At 35.7% G+C, this 18462-nt stretch overlaps 1 protein-coding gene and 1 non-coding gene across 2 annotated transcripts in view; both read right to left on the reverse strand.

The window, feature by feature from the left end:
* The window catches only part of LOC115215709 (nuclear pore complex protein Nup133), a 56159-nt gene extending 38423 nt beyond the window's left edge, over window positions 1-17736 (reverse strand). Inside the window, exons 1-13 of the mRNA XM_029785002.2 lie at window positions 17561-17736; window positions 16158-16261; window positions 12921-13024; window positions 10506-10733; window positions 8918-8983; window positions 8073-8183; window positions 6093-6209; window positions 5412-5471; window positions 4371-4432; window positions 3703-3770; window positions 2381-2460; window positions 2149-2251; window positions 1133-1198 (exon numbers count right to left, since the gene is read on the reverse strand). Of these exons, the coding sequence (XP_029640862.1) occupies window positions 1133-1198; window positions 2149-2251; window positions 2381-2460; window positions 3703-3770; window positions 4371-4432; window positions 5412-5471; window positions 6093-6209; window positions 8073-8183; window positions 8918-8983; window positions 10506-10733; window positions 12921-13024; window positions 16158-16261; window positions 17561-17679 (1288 nt within the window). The 5' untranslated portion in view covers window positions 17680-17736. The remainder of the gene's footprint in view (window positions 1-1132; window positions 1199-2148; window positions 2252-2380; window positions 2461-3702; window positions 3771-4370; window positions 4433-5411; window positions 5472-6092; window positions 6210-8072; window positions 8184-8917; window positions 8984-10505; window positions 10734-12920; window positions 13025-16157; window positions 16262-17560) is intronic.
* Window positions 6910-7028, reverse strand: LOC115215949. Its single transcript, XR_003882028.1, has one exon. It is a non-coding gene; the product is annotated as a 5S ribosomal RNA (ribosomal RNA).
* Window positions 17737-18462: the final 726 nt, after the last annotated feature.

Raw genomic sequence — 18462 nt, forward strand, 5'->3', positions numbered from 1 at the left:
CATACAATCATGGAAATGGTGGATATATGATGATCTCATCTTTAGAGATGAAAATTAATATATACTATTTACAGCTATGCTATATTTCAATTATTTGCATTGCATAAGTGTTAGTCACCTAGCAGAGAACAATAATATTATTCTTCATTTAAAAGTACAGATACCTAGATTGAATTCAGTCTCATGCTACATACACATCTGCTATAATCCTTGCAATGTTGGATTGTTGTAATGCCCACTTTAGCATTCAGTGTACTTAGTAAAACTAGTAAAGTTTGGGAGTGGCACTTCTTCACACATCTCTCCTCATCCATCTGTAGTACATGACCATACCAGCGCAAACGTCTTTCCTGCATTCCACATCCGATGCTTCTTATGTCCAACATTTCTCTCAGGGTGCATACACTGTCGTGCAGGCACACTGACATTACACATCCAGCAGATCATGTATATATATATATATATATATATATACACACACACATACATACATACGATGGATTCTTTCAGTTTACATCCACCAAATCCAATCAACAAAGTTTTGGCTGGCTCTGGGCTACAGCAGAAAATACTTGTCCAAAGTGTCACACAGATGGATTGAACCCAAAACCTAATGGTTGGGAAATAATCATAATCATTTAACTATAATGTTCTCAAATGTTTATGGAGCAGTCAAAAGAGTGAAACAGCAGAAATCTAAAAAGCTGATATTTTCAATAGTTTAATTTCAATCTAAATTTACTTTCACTACCATATACTAAGTTAGGCTTATACAATATTGCTTTGCCTACCATATTTTCTGGCATATAAGTCAATGTAGTATAAACATTCAATCAACATCACTGCCTTTCCAAATTCTGCAGCATTTCACAAGGAATTTTTGGTCTTCCAATGTCATCTTGGTGTATATGTCAGCCTATCATTTTTGGCTGAAGATTCTGGTTTGGAAAATTCAACTTGTATACCAGGAAATATGGTAAGGATATAACACAAATGGGTGCAAAATTCAAATTTCATACTAAGTGAACAAGAGTTTACATAGAAACCTGGCTATTTAATCTTTTATGTAATCATTCATTTGGCTTGAGAACTTATTACTGTATATGTTTACGCTAAATATTTATGTACTTACCAACTCCAAGAATCTGATCTCCAGGACGGTTGAAGTCTACAGTTTCTGAAGGGAAATTTTGATCCACTGAAAAGAAAGGAAAGAAAGAAATAAGTGGTTCTGATTTAGGCACAAGGCCTCGAAATAACTGTTTTTAACATAAGCATAAGCACTGAAATCTTGAGAAAAGAGTATTAGTCGATGCCATCAGTGCCAGTATTTGGATGGTACTTCCTTTTATTGGCTGCTAAAAGATGAAGGGCATTGTTGACTTTGATGAGATTTGAAGCCCGAATGTAAAAAAACCCACCAGAATAAATGCTACATGGCATTGCTACCAATGCTTTGACAGCTCTGCCAATCTAGCATCATCATTCAATGTCCATTTTCCATGCTGGCATGAGATGGACGGTTTGACAGGTGCTAGCAAGCTGGAGAGCTGCACCAAGCTCCAATTGTCTGCTCTGGCATGATTTCTACAGCTGGATGCCCTTCCTGTCAATCACTTCACAGAGTGTACTGGGTGCTTTTTAAGTGGCACCAGCACAGGTGCTTTTTACATGGCAAACAGATTTAATAGAAATGTCATACTTGTTTCAGTCATTTGACTGGGGCCATGCTGGAGCACTGCCTTTTAGTTGAAGAAATCGATCACTGGACTTATTCTTTGCAAGCATAGTACTTATTTTAATAAACCAAGTTATGGGGATGTAAACACACCAACATTGGTTATCAAGCGATAGGGAGGGAGACAAACACATACATGTATATATATGACAAGCTTTTTTCAGTTTCCACCTACCAAATCCACTAACAAGGCTTTGGTTGGCCCAAGGCTGTAGTAGACGACACTTGCCCAAGAGGCCCCACAGTGGGACTGAACCCAGAACCACATGGTTGGGAAGCAAGCTTCTTACCACACAGCCGCTCCTGTCTAACATTTAAAAGATTATAAATACTAATGAAGTTAAAGGTAATTACTACAAATCATTAAGGAAATGCTTTTAAATATCCTAAAGAATAAAACACATACTTACATGAAATACAATGAGCTTGAGTCTTGCTGTAAATCAATGCATGATCTCCTTCAACATTTGAGACCAAGAGATGATAGCCAAGGATGTGGTCTTCATTAGATTCCTAATGTAATACACAATATTACCACAAAAATATATATAAAAAAAGCATTATTTTAACAGGGTGCATGAACTATTTCCTCAACGTAATAATTGAAATAATTTTTAAAAAATATCAAATATGTATACTAACTTGCCACATTTCAACATGCTCCAAAACTGTTAATGATTCTAACTCCATAGGCTCGCTAGTTTCCTGAAGACACAGTGAACCTGTAAAGATAAAAGATCACAAGTAACAAAAAAAATTCTGGTAAAATACAGAAAAAAAAGTTACTGAAATATTAGTATGAAGACAGAGGTATGGAGGAAAAGATGGTGATTAGAGACGGATGTTTTTTGCAACTTCTGAAAGAAACAGAACAAAATAATTTGGGTAGTTCCCATAGATTGGATGGATTTTCTGAGGCAGAGTTTTATGACTGGAAACTCTTCTTGTTGTATCAAGTATATAAAACTCTGTTTTCCATGCTTGCATGAGTTGGACAGTTTGACAGGAGCTGGCAAACCAGTGCTGCACCAGACACCAGCTGTCTGTTTGGCAAGATTTCTGCAGCTGAAAGCCCTTCCTAATACCACTTTTTACAGAGTGAACTGGGTGCATATTATGTGGTACCAGCACAGGTGCTTTTTACATGGCATATCTTAAAATTTTTTTTTTTAATTTCTGCTATAGGTACAAGGCCTGAAATTTGGCAGGGAGGGGGAAGTCAATTACACAGACTCCAATACTCCACTGGTACTCATTTTATCGACCTCGAAAGGATGAAAGGCAAAATCAACTTTGGTGGAATGTGAACTCACAATATAAAACCAGAAATGCCACTGACCATATTGTCCAGCATGCTAACGATTCTGTTAACTCACCACCTTGTTTGTATCTTAATATAAAGAACAAACATATATACAGCAAAACACTGTTTGACAGTAAAGGTTGGTAAGACAGAAACAAAAAAAAAAAAAAGGGAATACAGTATTAGAAGAGTTTCGTTGGTACAATAGGATTATTTGAAGTAAACCATCCAAACATGGCCATTGCCAGCACCGCCCCGACTGGCCTCTGTGCCGGTGGCACGTAAAAAGCACCATCCAATCATGGCCGTTTGCCAGCCTTGTCTGGCACCTGTGCAGGTGGCACGTAAAAAGCACCCACTACACTCACGGAGTGGTTGGCGTTAGGAAGGGCATCCAGCTGTAGAAACACTGCCAGATCAGACTGGGCCTGGCGCAGCCTTCTGGCTTCCCAGACCCCAGTTGAACCGTCCAACCCATGCTAGCATGGAAAACGGACGTTAAACAATGATGATGAATGTTGCTTTTCTTCCTTTAGAATTTCTACAAATAGTTTATAATGATTACCATTTCCCCTGTTAATTCCACTACTTATACTAAGAATTCCACTATAAAATGAAAACCTTAATGTAAAAATGCTGATAAAAATCACGATTTATTTACCAACAGCATAATGGACGACATTTCTCACTTCCGGATTCATAGCAGCAGCCAATATAACCACACCAAAACTGAAATTAATAAGAATTTTTAAAAATCAATTCAAGCTAATTAAACAAATGAAACAAGACACAAATAACTATATTGGTCACATAAACTGTTTTTACAAAGTTGCCAAAATTTAACAAACCCAACTCAAGTTACCTATCCCTTTTGTAACAAGTCTAATGTAAAATAAATGTGTTTTCTTCGGTCACTGATCTGATATAGTGTTCAAAGGAAATTATTATTTCTCTTGCTTTTTGAATAAAAAATATCTGGAACTTAGGCAAACAACAGCAAAAGATTACAAATATCTAATAAAATTTAAGTACATAATTTAACACAAAGTTTAATAAATAAAGTTTACAGTTTATAGTCTTCTTACTATAAATAGTGAATTCTCATAAAACATTATCTATATTTGAACTAGTTTACTTGTGCTAGGAAGAACAAGTTATGACTAAGCATATAAAAAAAAGTGATATGAGTATTAAGTGTATATAAACAAAAGTAATTTTGCAAAGGATGGAATTTTAAATGTTGTCCCCTATTCTGGACTCTGACATTTCCAATTTGAAAGTAATTCGATCAGAAGACAAGAAAAAGAAAGACTAGCAACAAATACTTACGAAGTGAGCTGCAAATCCAGAAGCCAGATATTTAACTGAGGCAATCTGGTGACATCTTGGTTCTGAAAGCAAAAAGAAAGCGTAAGGTAATTTTAAATTCAAGGAAGAAGCTTAATCTAAAAGTCTGCCAAGATATGTTGGTTTCAAATTTTGGCACAAGGCCACTAATTTCGGGGGAGGGGGGGTAGTTGATTACATCAACCCCAGTGCTCAAATGATATTTATTTTATCAACCCAGAAAGAATGAAAGGCAAAGGTGACCTCAGTGAAATTTGAACTCAGAACATAAAGACAGACAAAATGTTACTGAGCATTTCATCCAGTAAGCTAACAATTCTGTCAACTTGCCATCTTATCTGCAGAGATGTATTAAGAGAAGAGAGAAATTCATATCATCATCACCCTTTAACATCCACTTTCCACACTGGCAAGCCAGAGAGTTGGGCCAAGTTCCAGTCTGATTTGACTTCGTTTGTACAGCTGGATGCCCATCATAATGCTAACCACTTTACAGTACATGCTGGGTGCTTTTAATGTGGCAAAAGCATGAAAAATATAGGCTATAAACTTTAGAGAAGAGAAAGCGACTTGGTAGCTGTGTATTGAAGCATTTGAAAAATATTAAATTGATCAATACAAAATGTTTTAAAAGGCTCCAATGGTCAAAACACAACTCTAACAATGAATATATTACCATCATCATCATTTAACATCCGCCTTCCATGCTGGCATGGTTTGGACAGTTTGGCAAGACCTGGCAAGCCAGAGAACTATGCCAAGCACTACTGACTGTTTTGGCATGGTTTCTATGGCTGGATGCCCTTCTTAACATCAACCATTTTACAGAGTGTATTGGGTGCTTTTTACATGGCATCAGCAGGGTCACCATGTAACCTTGCAAGACAGGACAAAATCTCCTTGACTGGGAGGAGTAGTATTGAGGAAGGTGGCTTGCTGTAGAAAAGATATAAGGATATCTGTGCAAACAAAAATATAAACAGCAACAATAATCTTCCAAGTTTTATAGATATTTATGCTTACCCATATTTTTTTAGCCAGCTGTATTCGAAACAATCGTTCAACATTGGACTGAAAGAGTAACTGGAATGAAAATTAAGAAAAATCTAGATAAAAAAAAACATTTTCAACAGTGAAAACAATAACATATTCATTGAAAATAAATCTGCTTTTCTTTTCTTGAAAATATTGCAAATATTTATATTTTACCAACCAGTGCTTTACCAAATAATTCAAAGATTATATTGAATTATTTAATCTATGTCTTTGGTGTTCTTTACCGACAGAATTTAAATCATAATTAAACAGTATTTGTTAAGAAGAATCAGAGACTATTCAGAATATGAGACATGTTTAACAGGACTTGGTTTTATGAAAGATGCCAAATTTAAAAAGTTTACATGGCAGCTTTAATAAAAGGGAGCTTAGGGTTTTAGATCAATGTTTAACATAATACAGTGTTGTAAGCTACTCAGGTGAAAACAAAGACATTCCTATGTCAGTGTTTCCCAACCAGGGCTTCCAGAATCTTAGAATCAGCTAAATATAGTAATAAATAAGCTAATTATATGTAAGTTATTTTTGAGCTATCATTGTATTCTATAGTAGAAGACACTTGCCCAAAGTGCCACTCTGACTTTAAAATAAAATAAGAGCTAAAAAAAAGTTTAACATAGAAGAAAAAAAGAAATTTTAATAGTTTACAGTTTCTGTATTATTGGCAGCCATAGACCATTTTTGGAGGACATTTCCTGAGAGAACATAGAAGAAACGATCTTTGCCCAATTCATAATCATCATCAGCTATTAATGCATGAAGAGCCTGTAATGAAAAGTAAATATATAAAAATAGAAATGTAATCATCAAATGATATAGAAGTGGAATCCCAATCTGAAACAGAAAATTTTCAAAATGATTCATTTTGCTTTTGCACATGCAGTAATATTCAATAAAACTTAAGTATATTATCAGCTAGACTTTAAGGTTAGATTAGAGCAGTCATGGGTAAATTGTGACCTGCAGGACTCTGAATGGCACACCTAATAAAAAATTACCTTGAATTATTATTTTTTTTAAGTAGTGTTGTAACCCACCTGATGATAAGCCACATCTCATGTGGTTTGCCTCTCAAAAAAGGTTGCCCATGCCTGATTTAGATTAATGAGTAGGGTCTAGGGTTAGGGTGAGTGAAGGTTTAGGATATGGGTTCACGCTTTAAGAAGAGGATTAAGATTTAGGAATGGATTCAAAGTAGAGTTGGGTTCAGCATTAAAAGATGGGTTTAATATAAGGGTTAAGATTTAGAGTCTAGAGTAGTGGTTCACAAGTGATGTTAAAATTTAAGTACATCATCATCATCATCGTTTAACGTCCGTTCTCCATGCTAGCATGGGTTGGACGGTTTCACCGGGGATCTGGGAAGCCAGAAGGCTGCACCAGGCTCCGGTCTTATCTGGCAATGTTTCTACAGCTGGATGCCCTTCCTAATGCCAACCACTCCATGAGTGTAGTAGTAATGGAATGCTTACAGCACCTAGGTTTCCCAAGCGGTCACCCATCTAAGTACTAACTAGGCTCGATGTTGCTTAACTCCGGTGATCAGACGAGAACCGGTGCTTTCAACGTAATATGGCCGTAAGCCAATAAATCAAATATATTTCTACAATACGCAAAAATATTTTTTAAATTTCTTTTATAAAATTCCAAATAATATCTAATTATAAAAATACAATTTTTTAAACATTGAATAGCTAGGAGGGTAAACATGAGTAAAATAGGAATCAAAGGAGTCCATAGATAAAAAAAAAATGGCTGAGAAGCGCTGGTCTGGAGTTATGATTTAAGGCTTAGGGTTTAAGGTTAGAAGTTTAGTTAGGGTTAGGGTTGGTCAAGGATGCAAATTTGAAAGACATTTCTGATTCTTAAAAAGCAACGACAAAAATAGTCACAGTTAGAAAGCTATAGATGTGATGAAATTTCTTTGCACATTACAAATTTTGGCGATGTGATAAATTGTAACGAATGATTTGATATGAATTGTAATGAATGATTGATGATTCATTAAAATTCATAATTTTCATCATTGAGGAAAATTATGCATAAATAAATGTAACTTTAATATGTGATACAGGCTTTAGTTAGCCTGGGGTTTAAGTAGAAGACACTTGCCCAAGGTTCCACACAATGGAACTGAACCCAGAACCATAGGGTTGAGAAGCACACTTCTTACCACACGGCCTGGTTGGCACCAATATAAGCTTATCAACCCTTTAGCATATAAACCAGTCATATATGGAACAAATATTCTACTTGTTTTATATACAAACCAGCTAGATCCAACCTCTCTCACCTACTCTACAGTGTCATTCTACAAAAGGAAAACTCACATAATTGAAATCTCAAAGCTATGAGATAATGCATGAGTAATTCAAAACAATGTGAATACATAAGCATTATATTTGACAGAATAATCTGAATGCTAAGGGGTTAATAACAAAAAATTACAAACAATTTAACCCTTTTGAGGCCACCCTTGGTTTTATGATACAAAGTTCCTATTTTGAAGTAATCTAAATTACAGCTTCCCATCAAAATTTTACTAAATTTTTATCATTTTCAAAATTAACTGACACAAAGGTTGTGCATTTCAACAGAAATATGGTAATGAAAGGGTTAATAACTTACAGCTCCAGAAGCCTGAGCAGATGATGAGCCAAATATGAAAGAGGTCATGCGGCTTGTGATACCAGCAAGCATACCTTGTGAAGCTCTGATAATGCGATAGGAAATTGAATTCTGCAATAAATAAACATCATAAAAATTTTGATGAAGCCAGTTACAACAGGAATTGTAAAATCAATGTTTTTTAAAAGTAAAATATTACCTTTTACATCTTTGAAGTTACAAGGGTGTGCTGAAAAGTTCCTGGCTTTAAGGGTATTGTGAAAAGCCTGGTTGAAGGCCCAACCTTCCGAATTCTTTTACAAGGCTTAGAAAAACTGAAGGACCACTGCAATAAGTGTGTGAATGTGAGAGGGGAATACATTGAATAAATCATAATCCTCCTGTATTTTCTTCTACCCAAAACCAAGAACTTTTCAGCAACCCCTCATATATATATATCTATTTCTTAACTACCCACAAGGGGCTAAACACCGAGAGGACAAACAAGGACAGACAAAGGGATTAAGTCGATTACATCGACTCCAGTACGTAACTGGTACTTAATTTATCGACCCCAAAAGGATGAAAGGCAAAGTCGACCTCAGCGGAATTTGAACTCGGAACGTAACGACAGACGAAATACGGCTACGCATTTCGCCCAGCATGCTAACATTTCTGCCAGCTCACCCTCATATACATATCATCATAAAAGACAAACTGAGTGAGCAATTTGAAAAATTAAGTACAATCAATAGATAAAAATGAAATTAAATGTTAAAAGTATTAAGTTAAAAATATATTGTTTCAAAAATATATTAAGAGAATATGAGAAAACATTTAGTAATAGTAACAAATAATAAACTCACTTGTTCCGGAGTTGGAGAAAGAAGAACAAATGAGCTAGTCGTAGTAGCTAGAATACAACCATGAGGCTGAAAAATAAAAGAAAATAGAATAAACATTTGATAACAATATATTCCATTTTCCAGCATACAAGTCAAATTTTTCAGGCCCAAGATCCCATGAGAAATGTAGCAGGATTTGGAAAATATGGTGATGATGTTCGAATGTTTACACTATATACTACAACAATTTGTATGCCGGAAAATATGGTATCTATAGTAATAGCTATATATACACACTGTAATGTACACAGTCATTATATATACATGTATAAATATAGCAGTGGTTCTCAACTGTGGCCCTCAAGCATCCTTCCAGTAGCCCTTGACAGCCTTCCCACTGACAGTCTTCCCAATGTGAATAAATAAGCATACAAATTTTTCTTTAATTGACTTGTTTTACTTTTTTTTTTGTATGATAGTGCACTCATTTACAATTATCATGTGATGTCAAAGCAAAGGAAGCACACACACATTGCCTTGAGCTGACAAACACCTTGTGAGAAGAATTTCCCCAAGTGGAAATTGTGTGGAAGCTCATCGCTAATGTGTATATATGTGGTGAGGTGTACCTGTTGTGTGTACATATGTCTTTTATTGATGTATATTGACAATATAATCATCGGTAAGGAACAAAAACAAAAAAAAAAAGCAGTGACTAACTGACTAGAAACCTATAACAGCACTACTGTTCACAAACTGAAATATAAAACAGATATAGAAAAATAAATTTTAACCTGCAAATTAAAACAAACACTTTCTACACTAACTTGGTCGAGCTATTGTGACTTTTTAAAAAATTATATTTGAGGCCATAGAAATGCTGAAAGCACAGTATTTACCCTTGCTTTACTAACTGAGAAAAAAAAGTACTTTCTCCATGAATATTACTGTTGTGAATTTCTGGGTTTGTACTTTACATTTTTATGCATAGTACAACTCTGCCCTGATGTACAAACAAGGTTTTTAGCTGTTGCAAAACTTCTTTCTTAATTACAAAGGACCTGTACTTTTTTTCATGGGAAAAGAAGGATCACTGATTGTCAATACCTACACAGTCATCTCAAGCTGATAGAAATAGCAGACAAATCGCTTTCACAATAAACTTTACATTCTTAGAAGAAAGAAAAATACCTTGTGAGTGAAATTTAGTCCAAGTAATTGAGTAATGTAGTCTTAGTTATTCTATCATTTAAAAAAGATAAGATGATTATGTGTTGGACACATCTGATCACAGGTTTAATCAATCAGCACTGACCTAGGATTAAACAACTCTTACCATTTTCATATGTTAAACTGTATAAAAAAAATATTAAATCTAGCTGTTTAGCATTTAAACCAGCCATATCCACCCCAGATGTGGTACCTGTTACATATATTCAAACCAGCCAGATCCAGCCTCTCGCACCTACCCTACAATGTCCATTTTGAAATAACAAGACAATGTATAATAAATTCAAAACAATGTGAATAAATAAGCATTGCATTTGACAATGAATTCTGAATGCTAAAGAGTAAAAGTAAAAATTATTACAATCAAATTGATAAATACCTGCAAATTAACAACACAGGCACATTCTTCTCCTTTCAGTTCTGCATTTATTTCAATGAAAGCAGTTTCATGAGCAATACTTGACCAGTATCGAACAACTCCCTCAGGTGACACAGCAATACATGCTGCTTGTTGAGACTCATTTGGATTACAGATAACACACACCCTGTTAGCATCATGTGCTAAATCACTCGGTGGAAGGGTCAGTTCTTTCACAATTCTTGAACTCTGTAAAAGAGAAGAGAAAAAGAACAAATGGATTTAATTATTTGAAAACAGCACAGTAGTTATATGAGGCACAGTGACTGAAAAGTTACAGAGATAGAGGGCCCTTTCAGATAGGAAGACCATGAGTTTAAAATTTGTAAAAGCAGCTATGGAAACGGAAGTAATCTAACACACATACATCTATAGATGTTTGTGGTAGAGTGAATAAAAGTTGGTAGATAACTATGATGCAACTCTCAAGTATATTTATATCTATCTATTCCTATATATGTGTTCCTGTGATAAAGTTCAGCAAAATAGACCAATATAATAAGTACTAGGCTTACAAAGAATAAGTTCCAAGATCAATTTGTTTGACTAAAGGCAGTGCTCCAGCATGGCTACAGTCAAATGACTGGAACAAGTAAAAGAATAAAAGAATCTATGTATTGTTCCAGCAGGTGACAAGTTAAAAATGTTGTCTGGCCACTTAGAGGAGAGTACTCTTCCTGAACTTTCACAACTTGATCGAGCCAACATTCACCAGGTACCCAATCTATGTTCTATAGTTGTGAGATTTAGACAATATGGGATCCTCAGGGAGCTGCCAGGATTTCATACCTACAACTCTACTAAGGAAACAGGATGCATCTTGTTACTCGTACAGCTCAAGAATGCCAGCCTGGACTGTTTGGTAATGTTTCTCGATTTTCCCAGTTAGACTCTGCTTGCTGTATTCTCTTCACTGAGGATCCAGCTGGGTGGACCATGTCACATGGTCATAGCAGATGAAGTGGTATCTTGCAGAGATGAGGGACTGACAGGGACTCTGCTCAATGGGTCACCCAGGAGGACCAGGGAATATACAGACAAATGATGAATGCAGCAACATGCTGCAACAGTACATGCCCCCGCACCTGACCTGAACTTTTGTTACATAGCTCCGATGAACCATAGGTGAAAGAGAATATATATTTTAATGGACTAACAATTCAACCAAATCCACTCACAAAGTTTTGGTCAGCCGGGGGCTGTAGTAGCAGACTCTAGCCCGAAGTGCCATGCAGTGGACTAAACCCAGAACCATGTGGATGGGAAGAAAACTTCTTAACACACAGCCACTTAAAAGTTACCTTCTCGATTCATGTCAACTCAGAAAGGTTGGTTTCCCAGTTTCATGGTATATATATTCCCCACCCGAATGGGATGCCAGTCTGTCACAGAATTTTTGCTAGCTGAGTGGACTGGAGCAATGTGAAATGAAACGTCTTGCTCAAGAACACAAAGCATCACCCAGTCTAGGAATCGAAACCACAATCTTACAATGATGAGTCCAACACCCTAAACACTATGCCACACGCCTCCATTCCTGTAGAATAAATACTGATGTTGATAAAATTAACTAAAAAGCCTGTTAAAATGACAGAAACTAATTAAAAAAAGTATTTCACTATCTTACAATATAATATAAACTTGGAGGCAAGGAAATGAGACATGAATATATACTACTATCATCATTTAACGTCCATTTTCCATGCTGGCATGGGTTGGATGGTTTGCCAGAGATGCACCAGGCTCTAGTTGTTCATTTTGGCATGGTTTCTAAGGCTGGATGCTCTTCCTAATAGCAACCGCTTTACAGAGAGTACTAGGTGTGCTTTATGTGATAGCATACACCAGTGCTTTATATGTGACACCAGCACAGGTGCTTTTTACAAGACACCAGCACAAGTGCTTTTTACAAGACACTAGCACCTGCAGGGTCACCAAGTAGATTGCAAGACAAAGACCTCTCAGCTGAGTGAGAAAGTAGAACCAAGAGAAGTGGTTGTGTGTCAGGCAAGAGATTAGAATACAATGGAGGGACAGGAATAGTTGTCTTACACCAGAGGAGATACTTGGCTATCCCAGAAGAACAAAGAAGGAAAAGGAGGTGGGAGAGAGAAAGATAGAAACAGAGTAAGAGAGGGAGAGAGAAGAGGGGCTTACCCACAGGGAACAGTGGTGGGAAGTATAAATTGTACAGAGGGTATAGTGATGTTCCATAAAAGCATGAGGAGAGATATTGAGAGATACCAAGTGATGGTGAGAAGAACCGGAAGGGCCTGCAATGGTAGGGTGGAAGAGATGAGGTGTGTGTGGGTTTTGCCAGAGGAAAGAATTATGTGTGAGGGAAAGGAGAAGGGATTTGAAAAGTAAATAACACACCTTCTCATAACTGCTCTGGTTGTAACGCCATATAAATAATTTTCGACCACCAACAAGCCATGCCCAGCCAGAAGGATCAATCTTGACAGTATATTCTGTAATTTCTACAATTAAAAAAAAAAAGAGAAAAGAATTGTGTCAAAAAACATACGTCATTTGAGTTCAACATTAAAAATAATAAATATTTTAGTAAAACTTTTTTATTTTTTATTTTAAGAGATTTCTCATATTTGGACTACCAATTAGGCTGGAGAAATAATAAACATTAATTAGAAATTTGTAAGCAAGCTGAAAGTATGTACAAAATAACTGAATAAAAGCATCCTTAATATATATATATAAAATCTTTCCTTCTTTTTAATTGCTTCAGCCATTAGACTGTGTCCATGCTGGGGCACCACCTTGAAGAATTTTAGTCAAAGGAATTGACCTGATCCCAGTACTTATTCCATCAATTTCTTTTGCCAAACTGCTAAGTTACGGGGACATAAACACACCAACACCAGTTGTCAAGTGGTGACGGGGGACAGACACAGACACACACAATTTTTTTTCAATTTCCATCTACCAAATTCACTCACAAGGATTTGGTTGGCCTGAGGCTATAATAGGAGACACTTGCCCAATGTCCCATGCAGTGGGATTGACCCTATATATACAGCATTGCTTGAGTGATTGATTCCTCCAGTCAAGTTTTACATCATATAGACAGCAGGGGACAGATTAACGGAGTGATATAGAGATAGCATAAGATGAGCAGGTTGAGTGTTTATCAGCATTAGCACGGTCACCAAGTAACATTATTATTATTATTATTATTATATTATTATTATTATTATTATTATTACTATTTTCAGCTTCGCCTTGTATTGCATATTATTCTCCATACAGGGGTTTTTTCAATGGCGGCCCATTTTCGCGGGGTTCCACTATTTCCCTTCTCTCTCTCCCCTTTTACGTTTCTGCCATCCCCCCTCTTCCTTTGCTAAGAGCATTTTTAAGCCAGCCCGTCATATTCCCGGTGCACCCGCCCTTGCCCACCCCCACCACCATACCCAACCCACCACCATACCCACCCCACCAATACCGGATATCTCTATATTTTTGCTCCATCTATACCGGATGTCGCTTCTCCCACACCATTATAGGTGTCTACTCTTCGAACCCCCCTCTTCAATACGCTATTTGACCATGCATTACCCCTCTCTTGATATCCTACGTTCTACTTCTACTTGCCTAGAACCGTCATCATTTCTCTGAACCCCCCCCCCACTGGTGCTCCCCATATATTTCTCCCCCCCCCCATAAAAACACCATCCGAACGTGGCCGATGCCAGACCCCTCTGGCACCTGTGCAGGTGGCACGTAAAAACACCCACTACACTCGCGGAGTGGTTGGCGTTAGGAGGGCATCCAGCTGTAAAACACTGCCAGACTAGACTGGAGCCTGGGCTCCCGAGCTCCCCAGACCCCGGTCGAAACCGTCCAACCCGTGCTAGCGCGGAAAACGGACGTTAAATGATGATGATGATGAATATATATATATATATATATTCATTCCTTTATAAATATATACATAATTTAATTAAATCAAGGATATAAAATCCTCTTAAAAAAGATGTCAGCATCCAAGTTTCCCTGACAAAATGTCCAATTAGTTATATTCAATATGAAACTTTAATTTAATTTAATTTGATATAATTTCTTTTATTGAATGAATTGGGCATGGAAACAATTGTAGGTGCTATGAATTTGTTTTTGTTTGAAATTGAATATGTTCTAATAAAGTGATGTCTATATCTCAATTTCTGTTTTCTTTTTCTCATATATATATATATATAAATATACATACATACACACACAGATAGGTTTTCAATGAAGTAAACTGAGATTATGCCAACAAAATTTAGAAAAACAATTCAGTTGTTTTAGACCATTCTTCCCTTTATCCAACACTTTGTTACCACAAACTCCTGTAACTTTAGCCTTTTTCACTTTTCTTTCAGATTTATTATAGGTGTAGGAATGGCTGTGTGGTAAGTAGCTTCCTTACCAACCACATGGTTCCGGGTTCAGTCCCACTGCATGGCACCATGGGCAAGTGTCTTCTACTATAGCCTCAGGCCAACCAAAGTCCTGTGAGTGGATTTGGTAGACGGAAACTGAAAGAAGCCCATCGTATATATGTATGTGGTGTGTGTATGTTTGTGTGTCTGTGTTTGTCCCCCCAACATAACTTGACAACCGATGCTGGTGTGTTTACGTCCCCGTCACTTAGCAGTTTGACAAAAGAGACCAATAGAAAAAGTACCAGGCTTACAAAGAATAAGTCCTGGGGTTGATTTACTCGACTAAAGGTGGTGCTCCAGCATGGCCGCAGTCAAATGATTGAAACAAGTAAAAGAGAGTATTATGTAATCGACATTCTCAAAAAAATATGCATTTTAATATGAATTATAAGGAAAGGTAATTGGGAAGGGGGAAATGATCTGAAATTCCTCCAAAAGAAGTTATTTTAATGTTATCAACATCATCATAACATATGCCATGGAAAATGTATCTCAGTAAAATTTCATGAAAAAAATATGCAATTTTATGCAAAATGTAAAGAAACAACTTTGGTGGGATAAGTTTCAAAAACCACAAGATGTAAATATCCATACTACCACACTGGAAACGTACCTGTTATAACTCTTTATCTTGATTTGAATGTACATGAAGGTATTTAGAATGCCCAGACTTATTTCTGCAAATGTGCTAAGCACTGATACTGATCATAGTTTAATCAATAAGCGTAGGAGTGAGATAAATGCAGTAAAAATAGGTGGGGGGGGTGTCAGTGGGGCCCCATTTAAGCGGCCCTTCAGAAATTGAACTTCCTTATGATACTCCCTGGGAGTTCATGGTATGAAATTTATTGTCATTGCTCTGATTTGGTCACCAATGCCAAGTATTTAGTTTAAACTGCAGTAAAAATATACACACACATGCCTGTACCCACCACTAGTTTTGTCAAACTCTGGTTTTTCATCACCATCATCATTTAATGTCCGTTGTCCATACTGACATGGTTTGAATAGTTTGACTAGAGCTAGGAAGCTGTACCAGACTTGTCTCTGATTTGGCATGGTTTCTACAGCTGGCTGCCCTTCCTAACACCAACCATTTTACCAAATGTGCTGGGTGCTAGAAATCCTAAATATTATAACAAACTTGGATAATGGAAGAATAACTTACTTTCAGCAATATTCAATGCTTCAGAAACCAAAACAGGCATAGGATTTCCATAAGTCTGGAGCGTGTGAAGCTTTTCAACAGATCCACTGGCAACAAAAGAATATCTGAAAAATATAATAACCCCTGTCTAGATAAGAAAATACATTATCAATGATCACTCATGTTCTGAAAGCCACCAAGATATATTTCTATATCAGTTCCCACAATTTACACATCATCTTATGACAGAACATGATTTTATCTCTATTTCTTGATCTTAATTGTTAAGATATGATATAGTTAATAACTATCTAAATATACTAAAACAAACTGACAGTTTAAATGTCCATGCTTAAAACACCTATATAACCATTTATTTCAATAACTTTTTTTTTTTTTATCAAGTTTGGAAAATGATTTGGCGGTGTTTCGGATCACGACACTGACATAAGTTGGATTTTCTCCGTTTTGACAGGGTTTTTTTCCGCCAATGGTTTAAATATTCTTAATAGACTTATAATTTATATATTTTCTGAGATGAAAATTAAAATAAAATAAAAAACTGCGGGTTTACTTCTTTGGAAATAGTCAAATCTACTGTATTATGGAATAGTATGACAATAAACTACACTATGCAATTGGATTAAATTGTAAACTCTTTAAATTTGTTTACTTCAACCTTTTTTCAACAAGGTCGATGGTTTAATATCTTTTTGAAAATACCACGTGAATATAATAAACTAGTAAGAATCCTAACTTGGGAGAAATTTACAGCCTAAAGGGTTGACAACTCTAACATTCGACAATTTTAATAAACAATTTTTGAGAGTTAAGAAGCTAAGACCAGATCTGTATATACACTGGTAAATTTTACAGTTTACTAGTTTTGCTGGTAGGTGTTCGATAACAGCATTCGAATGCTGTCACAGTCGACTACATTTTTTGTTTATTCTTGTCTATCGATAAAAACACTAACACACAATGTGACACTAATATACAATGCATAATAAAACATAGTGTATCAATAATATAGTGGGACCACTGTTCGCTAGTAGTACCAATATACTGAAGTCAATTCAATTGACTATACAGCCAATTTATCTTGCAAAATTAACCTTTTCGATCATCAGACTTCTTTTATTTGAAAATATCGACACACGAATAAAAAATTTATCGACAACTGGTTTTCAAATATTTCGAGAGAGGCATGTTAAAAAGTGTTTTTAATAGTAGCAAAACAATTTAATTTTTTTTAGATATATCTACAATTATAATGTAGGTAATTAAAATCTAACGACTAATGAATATTTAGATAAATCAGAATTTTTCAACCACGTTGCGAAAACAGTATGAATGGACCTAACTAATGTTTTGAATTAAGCATGACTATTAGTCTTCAAATGAAATAAACAAAAAAGACTAACGAATTCAATGAGGAATATGAAATATTATGTGCTCGAGTCGGAGTTCTGTAACCACCAAGTTTTGGAGAAAAAATAGTTTCACTGGCCGAAGAAGTTTGTAATTTGCGTCGAGGAAACATTTTCAATTTGCACGTTGAACTGAAAGGCGGCACGTATATGTTATTTATAGAAACTGGAATGGGTATCCGCTCTGCCAACTTTAAATCATATGTTGAGAAATAAATATTTTAATAAGAATAATATATGATTATTCATGTAAAGTCATTATTCTATTTTAGGAGTTTTAGTTTTGCAATACCATCTGAAATATATATCTTATATTTTTCTCGATAAGATAATACGTAAATTGTCGTTTCGTTTTTAAGAATATGTTAACACTTTTGTACGTCACCTATTTCAAATGCAATTACTAAACAATGTATTGTTTCAGTATATTTGTTGTTTCGTTACTCTTATTGTAGTATTTTATCACTGGCTATTTACCACATTAAATGAAATTTTCTTTTGGTGTGGATTATGTTCGAAATTTTAATTTAATTAAACTACCCAGCTATATTCAGCATCTACTATATAAATGCAAGTGTATGTGGTTATGTATGTGCGTTTAGCATAGAAAGGCACTGAAATGGTGCATCCTCGAGAAAATCGAATTTGATTTTCGAAATCTCCGTCCGAAAGACAATATTATTCGTAGATAATAATAAACAAAATATAATTTTCTACAAGAAATAACTCAACTTTAGATAGACAAATTTCCCACTATGTCCGTCTACCATATTCTTTGACACTCGCTCCCTTTGTATATGTATTAATTCACACGCATAACTTTTATTTTGTTTAAAACCTCGTCTTCTAATGTTTAATTTCATTTTTCTGATACACAGCTTATCACGAACAAAATA

The sequence above is a fragment of the Octopus sinensis genome, linkage group LG9 (assembly GCF_006345805.1).
Source record: "Octopus sinensis linkage group LG9, ASM634580v1, whole genome shotgun sequence".
Classification (NCBI taxonomy): domain Eukaryota; kingdom Metazoa; phylum Mollusca; class Cephalopoda; order Octopoda; family Octopodidae; genus Octopus; species Octopus sinensis.